Genomic DNA, 18,344 nt, shown 5'->3' with positions numbered 1-18,344 from the left:
TGAAATTGCCTAAATGTTCAACTATCCTTTAACAATGTAGTGTGGTTGCATGGAGGGTGTATCCATGTCACTTTTATTTCAACTATAGAGGAAACTAAGTGCTCCAGGTGCCTGGAGCTAGAGGGTAACATTTAATCCTTTAATTATTCATAGGATTGTCATCCATTAAGCACATTCCCTAATAAAGCCAGGTGCACTCACACTTTGGTGGATTGCTTCACATAGCAGGAGTTTGACACAGTATTAGTTGTGTTTGTTTGTGGTGACTTGGTCACATATTGTGTGAATACATATCCGGTTCATTATGAAACTGTTGAGGGAAGAAATGCAAAGAGTTGTTCAGCTGTGCAGGGCCATATCAAGATAATGTGCCTTACAATAACAGTAAAATACTGCATCACTAACTTCAGACCAGTTTTTTGTTGGTCAGTAATTTTCTGCTGCTTCGACATAACAATGCAGCATTATCACACCCGACCGCTCCTCATTTTAGGACCAATACACACAAACACCGGTGTATTTGCTGCTTTAAACAGTGTGGGCACTGGATGGGAAAACGACAACTGTGTTGGTCTGAAACAACACTTGTGATGCACTTTGTTCCAGGTGTTAGATAGAGCCTTTTAAAGCGACTACAAAGAACTTTTAACTGGATATGAAAAAGTCTCTGGTTTCTGCTGATGTGACCTACTACAGCTAATGAGGCCATCGATGGGAAGATAAGCTGTTTCTAAATAGTGTAACTCTTTACCTTCGGGAGGTATTGGGCGGTTCGGTCCACCGAACGACAATACGCTCTAGAGCTCATGGGAAATGCAGTCTTCATTCTGCAGTGTTTCCTCTGTTTAGGAGTGGCGGGCCGCTATTCCTAAATCCTAGCCGCCGCTCCTTCAAATTTTTTTTCTTTTTTTATATTGTCGCAAATACACCACGGCTGCATGTCTCCACCTTCACAGCAGAGTCCTGCAGTGGGTCAGGTACTTGCAAATATACTATTAAGGTAAACTAACTATCCTGCTCAGTATCTACTCTTTGGTTACGCGGGCGCGGTGTCGTCATATCACGGCGGCTACGGCCGCGTCATCGAGCTCTCTTTTTTCGATCCTCTCGTCAGCTCCAAACAAACTCGTCTACGCCTTGTTAGTGGACCAGTGTGGATTTCCACACAGCAGTCAGTGAACTCATGAAAGAATAACAACAGTCTCAGAAGCCTACAGCAAGAGGGTTTATGCTTTAACTTCAGTACGTAGTCCTCAGAGTCGGCGGCAGTTGTGCAGTAGCTTCCACACTCTCACTTGGCTAAAAAAACGATCAACATCAACCTGAAGAATTTCAGTGAGGACGACCGACTAATAAGATGTGAATCCTAACGCTAACCCTTCATCCCCATTGATAATGTTGACATGACTGAGCCTGACTTTGACTTAGAGCACTTAGTTCAGACCCGACCTGCGACTCCTCCTGGTCCTGCCAGGCTGCTGCCTCACCTCAGCCTGCTTCACCCTGCTTGTTGTGTATCATCATTTATCGTTTTTATCATGAGCTTTGATTGACAGGGTGGAATCAGAAACAAGTTGGGTTCTTTATGCAGACCACTGCAGCTGAAACTAGACCCACTCAGGGTTATTTAATGTCCTTAGAATGGAGTAAGTAAGTGAGCTGAGTTTGTTGTGGTTGTTTCTTTTTCCACTTTTTCTACAGTCCTTTGAAAATCTGGCAACATTTTTTATGAATAATAGTGTTTTAGAAAATGTGTTGTCTCAGACAGTCCAGATTCCTGAGGGGTATGACTTGTATTTACGTCTCCGTCAGTCTTGGTGCTGCTCAGTGGGGCACACCCTGATTGTCACAGCGTCGTCACCAAACGACCACACTCTGAGGCCAGTTGGGTAAGATTTGGCTGGAGAACGGTGGCTGTAAATGACTGTGGGTCCCCGGGGGGTCTGTTAGGGGCCGTCGCCTCCCTCACAACCATCTGGAGCAAAACTCCCAGTGTATTTCGGGAGAGGAAGAAGAATCCTGTGACTCAGCAGTTTTTGCTCCTCTTTCAACAATATACAGGTGGATGCAATCAGCAGAAGTTAGCCCGTGAGTACAGAGGAGATCAAACGGGCCCACTACAAAGTGTTCCTGTATTAAAGGCCAACATATTTCCCATCAAAACTTTCATGAGGACATTATGATTAGAAGAGCTTTTTTTTTTTATTTAGTTTAAGTGGCCCACAAAAGACAGCCTGTCTCAATCGAGCTCCCACTTTCATCTGTTCTAACTTAAAAGCATTTATATTCATTATGGACCAGCAGATGGAAAATGCCACGTTTCCTTCCCCTTGTTATGGTCATTAGCAGTGTGTCAATTGATCCTGAGTGTTTGAATCTCACCCAGAGATATCCTGTCATTTATATGGTTCCATTCTTGTCCTTTGTCAGCACTACTTTAAAAGACTTTGGTGCTTTTCAGTCAGGAAGTAATTGGAGTTGCCAATCTTCGTGCTCTTGGTTTAAAATAATCTGGATGAGAATTAAGGTTGGAGTTAAAAAAAATTGTTCTATTCAGCTTCAGAAAGTTTTTTTAATTAAAAAAAAAACAACCATGTGACCTTTAAAACACATTTCCTCTGTTCTAGTACATTGATGATGCCCTACCTGCCGAGTCGCCCTACCTGTACGGCCTCCATCCCAACGCTGAGATCGGCTTCCTCACGCAGACCTCAGAGAAGCTGTTTCGCACCGTCCTGGAGATGCAGCCCAGGGACGGGGGAGCGGGTGAGGGTGGTGGTACCACGCGGGAGGAGAAGGTAAAAAAATTAAAAAAAAAACACGACTCACACAGGAAATCTGAAATTGATCACACAGTATATCTATTCGTGGTGTATTGTTCACACCGAGGTCAGGAGATGTGGACACCATCAGTCTGTGGAAGTCGGCTGCTGGGATTTGGACACCGATGCTGAGCAATAAGATCAATAAGAGCAATAAGCCTGTGGTCCGTGTTCCAGTTAATCCCAAAGGTGTGGTGAGGGCCGAGGTTAGTGTAGCTCTTCCACTCCAAACAGGGAAATCATTTTTTTTTTAAAGGACCTGGTTTAGTGCACACAGAGATTGTCATGATGAAACAGGAAAGATCACGACTTCACTTGATAGGAAAATGTCTGCAGACCAGGAAAACGCCAATGAATGAGAATACGCGACAAGTAGTAAGTGTTGCTTCAAATGTTTCTAGCCACAAAAAACACAAAACCCTAATTCTGCTTCCTCCAGGAGACCACCCAGAACTCATTCAAAACCTCATAGGAAATCAGGACCACATATTTTCTGCTCTAGTGGTGCTCCATCACTATTCATTGGATTTGTTTGAATTGCTCAATCCTGATTTCCATCATGACTCTTAAGTGGTCACTTCCTTATGCATTGGTACATTGTGAACAAATTTTAACCCTTAACAGGTTCCACAGAAGTTAAGCTTGAGGGGTTTCTAAACCTGGGGAGGACCAATGGTTCATCAGTGTTATTTCCATTCTAAATGTCCATAATAATCACTATTAATAAAACTGTCCATGACCCAAAGAGGAGACTTGTTTCAATATCCATCCAATAGACAAATTTGACTTATGAACTGATTACATTTGGTGCCTTAAAGGGACAGTCTGTGTTAGTTGACATAGCTTATGTGGGGTAGTTGTGCATAAATTGTACATTACCTGAATAAGAACCTGAGCAATGAGCTCTCACTTGGGAAATCCAACCAGGAGCAGTGGACGACTACCAGCGCTGTGTGTAGCTGTGCACTGGGCCACCGGGAAAAACATGCTGTCAACACTTTAAAAACACTCTGTGTTACACTGCAGGTCAGCTGAGAGAGGACCATAATATAGCACCCCCCTTAGATGCACTGTTATATGTACCTCATGGGATGTAAAAACGTAGTGCCAAAGGAAAATGCTCTGTTCACAGGATTTCAGAACCTGGGCTCAGATGTTATAAGATCCTTTGTGCAAACACAATACAGCTGGAAGACGCCACGCTGAGGTAGCTGGTAGTGGCTGGAGTTATCAAGTACACATCCTCCTTCACCGGCGTTGCATTGACTAGCCCATAACACCTACAGCATACTGGCTGCTTCTCTCTGCTGCCTCTGAAATACCCCCAATGGCCACCAGCATCAAAATGGCAGATAATAGAAGAAATATTCAAAATGAAACATTAGTTAAAGGGATAGTTCAACATTTTGGCAAATTTGCCCATTGTCATAATCTCTATAGTTTTAGGTGTCGGTTTAATTGTCAGTGCATGTTGTTTTGAGATCGGCGTCGCAGAGATGCAAGCTGTTCAGCGAACACAATGGAGGTGAATGGTACAGGTCCCCTGTTCCTCATCAAACTAAATACACAATCCAACAACACCAAAACACTTTGGTGGACAAGTTGTGACCTGCACATTCACCACACTATGAAATAATAACGTATAACGTAAACAATGGTTCACATTTTACATGTTATGTGTTATTTTACAAACAGGGACCTGAGACTAGTCTGATTGGAGGAGGGAGGAAACTAATCTACCTCCACCTGGTGCAGCTACAACAGTAAAAGGCTGTAATGCATCAGTATGTTTTAATGTCTGATGCACGTTTGTTTATAGACTTGAGGCAGATTTTGCTGATAATACTCAGATTGACTAGATGATAGAAAGTAGGAATTTGAATGTCGGACTGTAATGGAGTGTAATGGAGGAGTTTTAGATTCTTGCAGTTTAATGCAAAGAGTCTCAGTGCTACTACCGCTGCACTTTATACACATTCCTCCAGTTTACTCTGACAGTTTCAGTATCTTTAAAAACAGTGGAGTCACACTAGAATATAAAATCAGATTCGGGGGGTTTGAACAATTTGTTCTAATAAATCCACTTGCATTTGAACTCCTCGTATAATTCCTACACGATGTTCCTCCTTAAAGAATAAATCGAGCTCTTGTACAGAGGAGACATTCAGAGCACATATTTAAACCTAACCCTTCCATAAAGTCGACTGTCTCTACACTCTGGGAGCTGGCGCCGAATCGTAAATGTATGATGACAACAGGTGACATTTCCTATAGCTGCTGTGCACTTGTTTGAAAATAAATTGCAGACCAACTGTTTGGGGCCTCTGACAGCAGCCAGGGTGATTTCTTTTTTTTTTTTCAGGGATGGCATTTCGTGGAGCGTTTTCTGGTTCAGCACTGCTCTGAAATGAAGCTTATTTGAGTGTAAAAGCTCAAACAAATATTCTGTCAGAGAGAGTGCAGCCGTGCACACTCCCTCCACAGTGCAAGTGTCACTTTTTTAATATCATAAATAAGGGTCCTGGTCGCCTGAGTGTTAGCTTTGTTAACAGTCGTTTATGCTCAGTGTGGCTTGAAAACAGCAGCACACTCTGACTTGTTACTGGATTTTCTCTTCTTAAATGTCAGCGTGCAACCACCAGTATCTCTCACCAGTAAAACCAGTAGCTCCTATTTTATGTACAAACCCCAAATCAATATAAACAGCACTGGGCCATTGACAATACACTTTTTGTTTAGTTTATTTTGGTCTTGACATGGCACCTCATTGTACAATACAGTAGAAATTACAGCTCAACAGCTTTTGAGTGTTTTTTTTAATACATATAAATGAGATTATGGGTTTGCATGTTTTTAAGTCATTTTCCGGATTATTCCATAGATTGACAGCTGTTACCATTGTACTGTACATCTTAGTTTAGTGTTGGTTCTGATTTTTGTCTTTCTGAATATACACACCCCTCTGAAGATGGAAAGTTGTGGCTTTGTCTTTTATTGAACATTTTCTGAATACAGTCAGGCAGCATGTTGTTGTTCATTTTGAACATAAACTGTGCAGTTTTAAAGTCCACCAGTTCTTTGAATTTGAGTTCATATGTATTTATAGATCATTGATTGTTTGGTTGCTTATAATCAGCTTTGTTTATGATTCCTATTGCTCTTTTTTTTTAAGTAAGAGAATTGGTTTAGTGATAGTTTTACCCACACTTCTCTACAATAAGTTATATATGGTTTTATTAGAGATTGGTACATCATTTTTAGTGAGTTTATTAGATATTTTTACATGTATATAAAATTGACATGGTTTTTAAAATGTTATTCTTTAAAAAGTTGATGTGACTTCCAGCACAGCTTGTGATCAATAACGACTCTGAGAAACTTATTTTCGAAAACTCTTTCTACTTCCACATTGTCAACAGTAATTTGCACTCTTGATTTATGGTACAATTTCCAAAAATAATACATTTGTTTTACTTATATTTAAAGATAACTTATTCACATCAAAACACCTTTTTATTTTTTAAGTTCTGTTACCACTGTATTCAGAAGATGTATACAGATCACTTGATTAAAAGTTTCTGTTTTTAGATATTTGATGTTTGACGTTCAGGTGCTGCAAACTGATCTATTGTTAAGTGTAAACAACTGGCTCTCTCACTGCAGCTGGAGACAAGCACCTTGTTCTTGCTGCCGTAGCACCACATGTACAGTACCACTGCTCCACATGTTGCAGCAGGCAGGCAAATATTAGAAAGATGTATCAAAGCAGCAGAGAGAGATCAATCACAACTTCTTACCTGGACTTTCACAATAAAGTCAGAGCAGAGACAGAATGCAGAGAATGCAGTTCTAGTGTGATAAATCTCCTTAAACTACTCTGGGATATTCACTTTCATCTTTCTTCCCTTTCGAATTCAAGCAGCTTTTTAGCTGATAGCTGTTCTTTGTGGTGAGTTTGATATTCATGTGACGTCATGACATCAATAATGTTTGTGTTGATCTTCAGTCCTGGCTTTGAAGTGTTCTGAGAGGTCATATTGACCTTGACCTTTGACCTTCAGTCACCAATATCTAATCAGTTTGTTTTTGGGTTCAGGTTTTTTGTTTTTTTAATAAATTCCCTCAAGGTATATTACAGATATTGTGTCCATTAGAATGGGACGGACGGACGGACGGACGGACGGACGGACGGACGGACGGACGGACGGACGGACAGACAGACAGACAGACAGACAGACAGTGTCTTAACTGGACACAACACCATCAGCTCTTAGCAGGAAACATTTGAATCCTGGTTCAGTTTGTCAGCTTTATTCAGGTCTGGCTTTTCACAATAAACCTCTGGACTCAACTGGTCAAGACGGTTACTATGGTAACTGAGCTTCCTTTAAGAAAAGGAGTTTTCTGAAAATAAGCCAGTTTACTTCAGTAAGCCTTGCTTAGCCCTCTAGTATCTCAAATCTTAGCCACAGCTTGCTGCGTGTGTGTATCTGTTCCATGATGTATTATGATGTGTGACCTTTCTGGATGCTCCTGTCCTCAGAGATGACTCCCACACTGGGTGCACCGATGAGGCCCACTTTGTATTCATTGAGCCCAGCAGCTGCCAAACCCAGATCAGATATTTGAACAGAAAAATCCATAGATATGATGACCTCATATCCTTTGTTCGGCACCTAATCCGCTGATTGATCGCTAATGCCGGCTGCCTTGGGAAAATGTTGACATAGACATTAGCTTTCATCACTTACCCACAAAAATATGATGTGAGCATTGATTTTCTGGAGGGATTAGACTGTTATTGAAAACAAAGAGCTGCCGTTGCAGAATATATCTCAATGAATATTCATGGGCTATCTGTTTGAAACTGTAACAGTTTCTCAGGCTGTCAACGTCCTGGCTCTGAGTTTATCTGACACCCCCTTGTCTCATCAGTCTTTTATTTAACCAGTGTTTGCTCCTTCTCCGTGTTCCTTTAATTGCGACGGCGAGATTGATCAGACGGCGCGTTTCTCCCGTCGGCGTCGCTCACTCAATCCTTCATCCCCTCACGTGTCACCAGGTGCGCGCGGCGCTGGAGGAGATCACGGAGAAGCTGCCGGAGGAGTTCAACATGAGCGAGCTGCTGGGGAAGGCGGAGGAGAGGACTCCCTACCAGGTGGTGGCGCTGCAGGAGTGCGAGCGCATGAACCTCCTCACCCAGGAGATCAGACGCTCGCTCCGGGAGCTCAGCCTGGGACTGAAGGTGAGGAGACTGATGCAAACAGGCGGCCGTGTACGCACCGAGCAAAGTCACAAAGTTTGCTACTTCAGTGTTTTTAGATCTGTAGGATGTTACTATGGTTACTGAAGTATAATTACAAGCATTTTAGAAGTGTCAAAGGCTTTTTATTGACAATTACATCAAGTTTAGTTGAGTTAGTTAGTTTAGTTAGTTTAGTTTCAGAATAAATCTAAGGAGGAGGTTCTGGTACCATCCTTTAACCATGGCGCTCACCTTTTCTTCTCTGGATGCCCCAAACAATGGGGAAGGGGATTGATCAGAGACAAAACTGTACCCCAGTCCTCAGCAGTCCAGTCCCTGGACCTTCTGAACATCAGTCTGTCCCTGATGTTTGTCCTGTCCTGGACAGAAGTGGCTCCTTTGCTGCCCCTTCTTGACACCAGGCTATCCTCCAAAACTCTTTTCCTCAGATGCACTCACACCTGCCTGCTGCCATCCCTGAGCATTAAAGGTCCTGTGTATAAAATGGGGGGAAAACCGTCACATCTCGCGTTCAGATTCTAGTTTGCAGCGCTCTCTTGCTCGCTCCCCGGTGGCCTCCGAGGACAAAAAAACTGGTTTACCATGACTGGGACGACTGGGAGTATTTCATGAGCATGGAGCGATGAGGTGAAGATCTAAACCATTTTACAATATGTCTGCTGTTTACTACTCCTCCTTCTTTCCTTCTACCTTCTTCTCCATTGGTTTATTTATAAACGCAAAACTCTCTGGTTGGCTGGATTTTCCATTCGGGCTGCCGTACAAACATGGCGGCGTAAGATGGTGACACTCTCTAAAGCAAGACCCTTGCTATATGTATATATATAAAAAGAATTATAAGGCTACGAAAACCAAACAAATTTCATTTTATAGCGATTATACACTTATACAAATATATTCATGGGTAGTATATCCAGATTTTGCCAATAAAACTTGTCAATTATTACACACTGGACCTTTAAGCTCTGCACTGGTGGAACCCTGATCTGGATCTACTTTAGCAGACGGTTCTGGTACTTGCTGGACTCTCTTGAGCGCCCTGAAGCCTTCTCCACAACGACTGAACCTCTCTCCTTAACTTTGCAATAAATTGCAATTCATCTGATGACTCTTCATAACATTCTCACTTCGTGAAAATGAGTATTTGTGTCATTCTCAAAACTTTTGGCCACAACTGTAAATGTAACATCCACTCATCTTCCTCAGAGACAAATATCTGTCTCTTAAATGGCTGTGTCCCACTGACTGAGTCTCAGCTGTTTGCTGCTGAGTCTGTGAACAGTGACTTCATCTGAGCATTTGCTGCTGCTGGAAACAGGTTGATGAGAGTCATGAGGTCAAACCAACACAGTGAGTTAAAGGGACAACGAGGAGTTTTGGAAAGTGAAGTGCTTTCACACTACATTTCCCATGAGCCTCCGCACGCACGGTGAAATTCTTGGACCGGCGCAAGACGGACGAAAGCAAAAACATTTGCCAAGAATGTTTTCATTCATCAAGAATGAAAGTCGGAGGTTGGAAAACGATCATATACCGTCGTAGTTCCAACCATAAACGGCGATCCGGCGATGTTATTCCCATGTCCACAAAACCAAAACTAGGAAATGCTGGGTGAGTCGACCACTAAATAATAATAACAAAATAACTATAAAGACAAAATGATATATTTATTGAAAATGGACCCATTAACAAGTGTGTAAGACTGGAACACTGTGTAAGATCCAGGACATCTTAGACAACACTAGCCACCATCTCCACAACATGTAGCAGGTCAGAGATGCAGCTACAGCAGCAGCAACATCTCTATGACACTATGTAACTCTACAAGAGCCATAACAGTAACTATAACGCTAATATAATCTCTCCATCCTTCTGAATGGGCTTTATTTCTTATTTGTTGGAGGGACTCAGGAATCATCTCAATCTAAATCATCCCCCTGAGAGGCGCCGGCCCAGCAGGGACGCTGCTAAGAGCTGAATATCTCAGATGTAAAACAAACAAACTTTAAAATGAACTATCTTCTCATCTTCCACCACACAAACCCTCACTTGTCGTCACTGTGATGCTCTTCACACCGCATTAGTATTCCTGCATAACTGGAACTCTTTCTTGTGTTTATCAGAAGGCCCGGTCTTAAGAGTGACTCAGAGAGAAAGCAGAAAGGAATGAGACGTCTCTGCTCTTGTGTGTCAAGCCTGACTGAGTCGTGTTAACAACGAAACGAAGAGAGCAAGAGAAAAAAGAAAAAAAATGAGTAAAAGCATTTGTCAGGAGTTATGAGGATTCGATCTCCCCGACACTACAAGCCTCAATAAATCGGCCCAGTGATTTAAAAGCCTTGTCAACTATTGTAGCAGCAAATGGAATCATATTTTGTCTTTATAGTGGAATAAATAGGAAGTGCGCGGGTTTAGCCTTGGTGAGGCGGTCTGTGGCTGAAGTGACAGATCAGGATCACACTGAGGAGGTGAAGGGTTCACGGTAAATCCGCAGAACCATATCGAGCTCGTGAAGAATTGCTCCGACCGTCACGTACAGGTATCTGTTCATCAGCAATACATCAGCCACAGGATCAGCTGCAGAATCAGTGGGTGAAGGTCCAGGACACCACTGTTTTGACTCTGTCTCATTACTCCTCGGTGCTGTCGCCTCTCTGCTAATCTTACAACATGTTTCCTTATCTGGAATAGTGCTGCGTGCCGCCGGGATGCCGTGCGCATCAGCAGTCTGCGACCATTTGTAACTGCTCAACGCCTGATGTGACCTCCGCCGTTTCAGCTGCCGAGGCAAACAGGATGTTACCTGTTAAAGGGATAGTTCAACATTTTGGCAAATTGGCCCATTGCCATAATCCCTATAGTCATAGCAGTAGGTTCGTTACTGTACCTTTATTTGTCGGTGAGCTACTTTTTAGAACAGCCGAGTGGCTGTTGTGGACAAGTTATGACCTGCACATTCACCACGCTATGAGATAATAACGGAACGTTACGAGACAGATTTGTTTTCGAGGCAAATGCAGAGACTGCTTGCTGGAAAACTGCTCCCGACAGGAACACACATCAGCAATTTTGCATGAATTTACCTCGAAAACAACTCTGTCTCGTAACGTTCCATTATTATCTCATAGCGTGGTGAATGTGCAGGTCACAACTTGTCCACGACAGCATTTTGGAGTTGTTGGATTGTGTATTTGATGAGTTTTATGAGGGAAACCAAGAAATCCCATTAGCCTCCGTAGCTTAGCTCTGAGGAGCTCGCCGCTCGGCTCGGCCGTTCTAAAAATAGCTCGCACCGACAAATAAAGGTAACGAACCTACTGCTATGACTATAGGGATTATGGCAATGGGCCAATTTGCCAAAATGTTGAACTATCCCTTTAAACTCCGGCTTCTTGATTGGAAACTTGCAAACTAACAAAAGAACTTATGCAGGAACCAGACAGCATCTGTCGCCGTGAGAACGCTCAGTCTAATTAAAATAAATGTTCTCAGATGATCAGAAAGAGGAGGGAGGCCAAACTATACAACAGACTCTTCTAATATCTACTCAGTCTGTTCTCAAAGTACAGCAAACACTGGGATGTTTTAATTACAGCACTGATCGAGTCAACTGAAATGGAATAAAACCCAAATATTTCTCTGTCAGTTTCTCATCCTTCTGTCTCATGTGGCCGACTGTGTCCTTGGGTCCCAGTCTGAAGCATCTCTAATTATCCTCAGCTAAAAAAATACAGATACTGACTGGCCCACCTCCCTTCGCATGGAGGGAATGGAAGGTTCTAGCTACAGCAGTGCTGGGTACTATACATTAAAAAGGAATTAGTTATAGTTACAAGTTACTTTACAGCGTTTTGGAGTTGTTGGATTGTGTATTTGATGAGTTTGATGAGGGAAACCAAGAAATCCCATTAGCCTCCGTAGCGTAGCTCTGAGCAGCTCGCGGGTCTGCTCTGCCGTTCTAAAAATAGCTTGCACCGACAATTAAAGGTAACGAACCTACTGCTATGAGTATGAGGATACGGTATAGGGATTATGGCAATGGGCCAATTTGCCAAAATGTTGAACTATCCCTTTAATTATATATATCCAGTTATTTACTAGGTGACAAAAAAGTAGACCAGAAGGGGCTCTGTATTAACCTGCTGAAACGATGCATATCGCCACCTATGTTGTTGAGTTGGACACCATCAGTTATCCCAACTAGAACACCGATGAGACGCTCAATTTAGCTGTGCATGTAAACCTACTGGCTTATGTAAAGAACCCACTGATTTTCACACCTCCCCCTGAGAGCAGACACTCTAAACACACCTGTCACCTGTCGGTCACGTGGCCTTCACCAGAAGAACACTGCAGCTACACAGCTCAAAGTGATGAAAGAGTGAGCGCACCCTGGAAATAAGTTAAATATAAAACACACAGTCACCGTCCAAACTCTAACCTGACAGATCCTTTTTACAAGTCTGCTCAGCACCGAGAAGCCACTGTGTGTATGTGTGTGTGTGTGTATGCGTGCTCTGTAAGTGCGTGTGATCTGTCAGTAACACTCCTCTCACTCAGGTCACTTCTTTAATTTAAAACTGTTAAAATAAGTTTCACCATCCTTGAGTTGAATTTCAGCAAATTGCAACACATCCCATCGGGTCCATGTCTTCTGAGTGTGTACGTGTCATTCATAGTCACGACAAATTGTGTCAATTTGTCAATTTCTGCAAATATTACGCTGTGATTTGACCCAAAAAGGATAAAAAAGGACATCTCAGGTCAGAGGAGGCCATGGCTCAGAGGTAGAGCAGAGTGTGTCTGTGCATTTACCACAGAGCTTGTGTCCATATGTCAAATGTCCACACTGATGTTTCTCCCAGTGGCAGGCCAGCTGCCATACAGTGCGTGGGCCTGTGGGAACAGAAAGCCAGAGTGTCCAAAACAGAAGATGCTATCGGAGTTAATTAGCTGGGTTGCATCACTTCTATTTAAACTCCTCTGTCAGGGTGCAAATTGTTCCGAGAGAGGTTTTCACACAGTGATGAGACGAGACTCAACGGCACAAGAAAAAGCCCAGAGAGAATCACTGCTGAAGATTTTAACAATGCATTTGAAAATAGCTTTGGCATTTCTGTCTGAAATTAAAAGTGTTTATTTCAGCTGGACTTAAAGGTCCAGTGTGTAATAACTGGCAGGGTTTATTGGCAAAATCTGAATAAACTACCCATGGATATATTTGTATAATTGCTATAAAATAAAATTTGTTTGGTTTTCGTAGCCTTATAATTATTATTTTATATCTACATACTGTATAACAAGGGTCTTGCTTTAGAGAGTGCCGCCATGTTTGCATGGCAGCCCGAATGGAAAATCCAGCCAGCCAGAGAACACGTTTCAAGAGTTTCACGTTCATAAATAAACCAATCAAGAAGAAGGAGGAAGGAAAGAAGAAGGAGAAGGAAACAGCAAACATATCATAAAATGGTTTAGATCTTCATCTCATCGATCCATGCTCCTGAAATACTCCCAGTCGCCCCAGTCGTGGTAAACAAGTTATTTTGTCCTCGGAGGCCACCGTCCCTTTGCTGACGGGAGAGGTGAGTGTGAGCGAGTGAGCACTGCGATCCAGAAGCTGAACTTTAGATGTCACTCCCCCCCTCCCATTTTACACACTGGACCTTTAAAATGTCTTTTTGTCTGTGGTGCCCCATCCCCCCAGGGAGAATTAACCATGACCAGCGACATGGAGAACCTGCAGAACGCCATCTTCCTGGACCTGGTTCCAGAGAACTGGACCAAGCGGGCGTACCCCTCCATGTCAGGCCTGGCCCTGTGGTTCACCGACCTGCTGGTCCGGATCAAGGAGCTGGAGGCCTGGTCCACAGACTTCGTCTTACCCTCGGCGGTTTGGCTGGCCGGCTTCTTCAACCCCCAGTCCTTCCTCACAGCCATCATGCAGGCCATGGCTCGAAGGTACAGCCCCCCCCCCCACCCCCCCTTTGGAAACTATCAAAGTGTGTAAATAGTATATATCTTGTCAGATACCTTGGTCAAAGTTATCTGAGAGCTCAAGTCTCCTGGGTTTCATTCTTTTGCAGGCTGCTGCTTTGTTTCCCTTTTTCACTCTGAAACTGTAGAAAACTAAAATGATGTTGATTAAAACATTTCAAAAGAGTGTTTCATGTTTAATTTTAAGTCTTTTGGAGATCATTTCATCTTCCACTTGCTTAATCATCCTCTTGTGTTCGGGTCGCCACTGACCTGTTTTTAGGTTTTTAATGCATAAAAGAATCACATTAATTTGTTTATCGCAAAGGCTTCTTGACTTTGAACCTCTATTTAAACAAAATAAAACTTTTTTTTTTTTTTTTTACAAAATTCTAAAATGCTCTGGTTAAAATTATGACATCTGTGTTGTTTGGGTCGGTTTTGACCCGGTTATAAGGATGAGAACAATAATTAGAGTTAAAACTGAAATCATAAGTGAAAAACCAACCTTTTCATGGATAAGGAGCCTAACAATGTAACCAAGAGATGAGAAACAAATGGGATTAAGACTCAGGTCAAAACCGACCCTAACACAAGAGATGGTAGCAGAAAGCTAACAAGAGGAAGGTTACATTGAAGTCAGGGGGTAAACTGACAAAAAAGGCCCAGGGGCCCACACCAAACATATTAAAACCAACATTTTCATGGATAAAGAAGTCTAACAATGTAACCAAGAGATGAAAAACAAATTGGAAGAAAAAAAATGTTTTTAGTGTATTTCACAGCTGATTTTAGACACAGATCAAAACCGACCCTAACACCAGAGATGATAGCAGAAAGATAACACAAGATGAATGCTAACTGTTCACATTAACAGAATTTTGACCAGGGGTGCCCAAACCTTTGCATGCCACTGTAGGATGTGATGGAAACAGCCTGGTGTAATGTGTGTGTGTGTGTGTGTGTGTGTGTGTGTGTGTGTGTGTTGACAGGAACGAGTGGCCTCTGGACAGCATGGGTCTGCAGTGCGACGTCACCAAGAAGAACCGCGAGGACTTCAGCTCGCCGCCTCGTGAGGGCGCGTATGTACACGGACTGTACATGGAGGGAGCGCGCTGGGACACTCAGGTACACCATTGATTTTTTCTTTCTTTTTTCTCTCTCTCTCTCTCTCTCTCTCTCTCCTGGGCTGATCGTCACAGAGTCGGAAAACGGTATTGGCACTTTGATTCCCGAAGAACCCTTCCACAGAAAATTTCTTCGACACATCAGTCGTGGCCAGTGAAGCAACTTCCACGTTTCTCCCCCCTAAAAGGCCTCCACGTTCCCTTTGCGGTTTAATTTTTTTCTCCTTTGCATCCTGCTTGCGTCGAGCTCTCAGAGCACAGTGCATTACTCAGCTTCCCAGGGCGCTATCTATCTACATACATACAGCTACTGTATACACACCCGGCTTTCAAGGAGCATCCCTGTAGACTTCTTAATTAGAGAATATGCCGACTTTGCACTTGAACACTTAGAACACCCTTTAGAGGAGCGGAGCGCTTTTTTTTTTCTCTCTCTTCATTAAAGTTGGGGAGATGCAGGCAAATAGACAGACGGGGCCAGGCGGCTTCTCCTCGCCCCCACCTCCTCACCCCTCCTCCTCCTCGTCCTCCTCTCGGCCCCAAGGCCAGTTCTGTGCCACTGGCGGGGAGAAGCCAAGTGTGAACAGAAGAGTAAGCAGCTCTCCATCTGGACGCAGCTCTGTGCAGCAATAAAAGTCAAAGATTTATGATAAACCTACTCATCTATATTAATGAGCATTGTATTTCAGACATCAAAGACAGCCAGATACTGTACATGATAAACACCTTGTGTGCTGCTGAATGGGCCTGATGGAAATGCACAGGGGGGGGAGCCAGTGTGTTCATGTGATGGACAATACTTACTCCAGCTCGGTCATACATTTATATTCTCTCAATATGGGAGATTGAGATTGAACAATAAAAGCAGGAACAGTGTGTTATTAAACTCATTTAGAGGGAATGTGACTGAGCCCACATGTTGTGCTTTAAGATACGCTTTGTTTTGTATCTATAGACACTCAAACGTAAACTTATTCGTATTTAACACGTCTTTAAAGTTTTACAGCAGTTCCAGATGCAATTAGTGCTTTGTCCTTCGAGCTTTTCCAAAGTCGTCAGGATTTACGTTTCATTCCTGAAAGTCACTGTGCATGCATGGAGAAAGCTCTGTTTGTCAGGCGCTAAGTGTAGGAGGATTAATTAATGAGACAGACCACTCTGTTTCAGTGTGTTTAGAGAGTGTGTATTCTGAGGCAGGGCGGCTTGACTTCCACTCAGACTCGGCCGACTTTCACCACTTTTCAAGGGCACCAGAGGACTGTGTTCAGCAAACTCCGGGTCTGACGTCACCGGTGCCAAACCAGAGAAGTTAAACATGTATTTTTAAACCCTCTGAGTCGGCAGCAGTGAGAGCCAGAGGCATGTTGCCTGCAGGTTGTCCGTCCATGTGTGGGTGACATACCTCAGTAACACCTTGATGGTACTTCTTCAAAAATGGCACAAACATTCACTTTCTAGACAAACCACAAGTATGGATGAGAAATAGGGAGTTTAACCTTTAATTGTATGTTTATTTTGTTCTTAAAGGGATAGTTCAACATTTTGTCAAATTCTCCTATCACCATAATCCCTATATAGCCATAGCAGTAGGTTCATTACCTCATTACCTGCATGTTGTTTTGAGATCAGCGGGGCAGAGACGTGAATTGCTCAGTGAACACAATGGAGGCGAATGGTACAGGTCCCCTGTCCCTCATCAAACTCATCAAATACACAATCCAACAACTCTCGTCGACAAGTTGTGACCTGCACATTCACCACGGTATGAAATAATAACGTATAATTATGTAGCATTACTACACATGAAGCAAATACACCAAACTACTTGTGCCTTTGAAAACACTCTGCCCAGCAGCAGTAGTTCCAGCTACGCATTTGCCTTGAAAACAACTCTGTCTCGTAATGTTACATGATTATCTCATAGCGTGGTGAATGTGCAGGTCACAACTTGTCCATCAGAGCGTTTTGGAGTTGTTGGATTGTGTATTTGATGAGTTTGATGAGGGACAGGGGACCTGTACCGTTCACCTCCATTGTGTTCACTGAGCAGCTCACGTCTCTGCCCCGCCGATCTAAAAACAACATGCACCAATAATAAAAGGTAATGAACCTACTGCTATGACTATAGGGATTATGGTAATAAGTGATTTTGCCAAAATGTTGAACTATCCCTTTAACTGGTTTGTCATCCCTCCTTCCAGAGCGGTATGATCGTTGACGCCCGTCTGAAGGAGCTCACCCCAACCATGCCGGTCATCTTCATCAGAGCCATCCCAGTGGACAAGCAGGACAGCAGGAACGTCTACCAGTGTCCCGTCTACAAGACCCGTCAGAGGGGACCCACGTATGTGTGGACCTTCAACCTGAAGACCAAAGAGAGCCCCTCCAAGTGGACCTTAGCCGGTGTGGCCCTGCTGCTGCAGATCTAGTGTTGCTGTTATGAATGTGGTGATGGTGCCAACAGGGTCAAGGGTTCAAATCCCATTTGGACCAAATATTTAAAAGCCAGACAAGAAGTGACAATCTTGCTCGAAGAGATGAAAACTTGAATTTGTTGAAGCTTGAAACTTTCTCAATTCAAAGCACTCAGGGCTTATGTTGCTACAGCCTGATCAGTTCCACTAGGAGCTGTGTTTGACACTAAGCTAACTTAGCTAATGTTAGCAAACTTACCCCCAATTTCCATTGGATCCATCTCCGCTCTGTTCCAACTCCGACTGGTTGCATCGCATCTCCGATCCATCTCCGATCCGTCTCTGATGCCCAGAGCAGCTGGAGACCCGAGATCACAGAGAACTACAAACTATCGTGATAACAGCCGTGTATAAAGTGATGTTACAATGTAAACGAAAGATAACTTTGTCTTAATGAGGTTGATTTTCTATCAGGCTACTTACTCTGTTTTTTGTGTTCTTGTAGAACGGGTGTGTTGTATCGTAAAATATTGCGGTTTTCCACCTCCATGATTAATATTTTTTCTTCCATGACGTCCTCTACAGTAAGCTTTAGGTCCCTCTGATTGATTGTTGAGTTGTTGCATGTGCCAGCGGGTGAAATTAATGTTGACAAAGTGATGATTTACGATCTAATCGACGTGGATTGATAGACCTGCTGCATATTTCTGCCGGATGCCGGAGCTGTGACTAGCTGGGGCGA

The 18,344-nt window shown here is 43.2% G+C and overlaps 1 protein-coding gene across 1 annotated transcript in view; it reads left to right on the top strand.

Annotated features, from left to right (window-relative positions):
* dnah9 (dynein, axonemal, heavy chain 9) overlaps positions 1–17,764 on the top strand; it is a 186,307-nt gene extending 168,543 nt beyond the window's left edge. The window contains exons 74-78 of the mRNA XM_085760635.1: positions 2,628–2,798; positions 7,885–8,067; positions 13,793–14,046; positions 15,054–15,189; positions 17,390–17,764. Of these exons, the coding sequence (XP_085616761.1) occupies positions 2,628–2,798; positions 7,885–8,067; positions 13,793–14,046; positions 15,054–15,189; positions 17,390–17,617 (972 nt within the window). The 3' untranslated portion in view covers positions 17,618–17,764. The remainder of the gene's footprint in view (positions 1–2,627; positions 2,799–7,884; positions 8,068–13,792; positions 14,047–15,053; positions 15,190–17,389) is intronic.
* Positions 17,765–18,344: the final 580 nt, after the last annotated feature.

This window comes from Trachurus japonicus, chromosome 19 (genome assembly GCF_045865225.1).
Source record: "Trachurus japonicus isolate A0001 chromosome 19, Traja_1.0".
NCBI classification, from domain to species: Eukaryota; Metazoa; Chordata; class Actinopteri; order Carangiformes; family Carangidae; genus Trachurus; species Trachurus japonicus.
The sequence above is the reverse complement of the archived record's forward strand: the minus strand, read 5'-3'. Positions and strand labels throughout refer to the sequence as shown.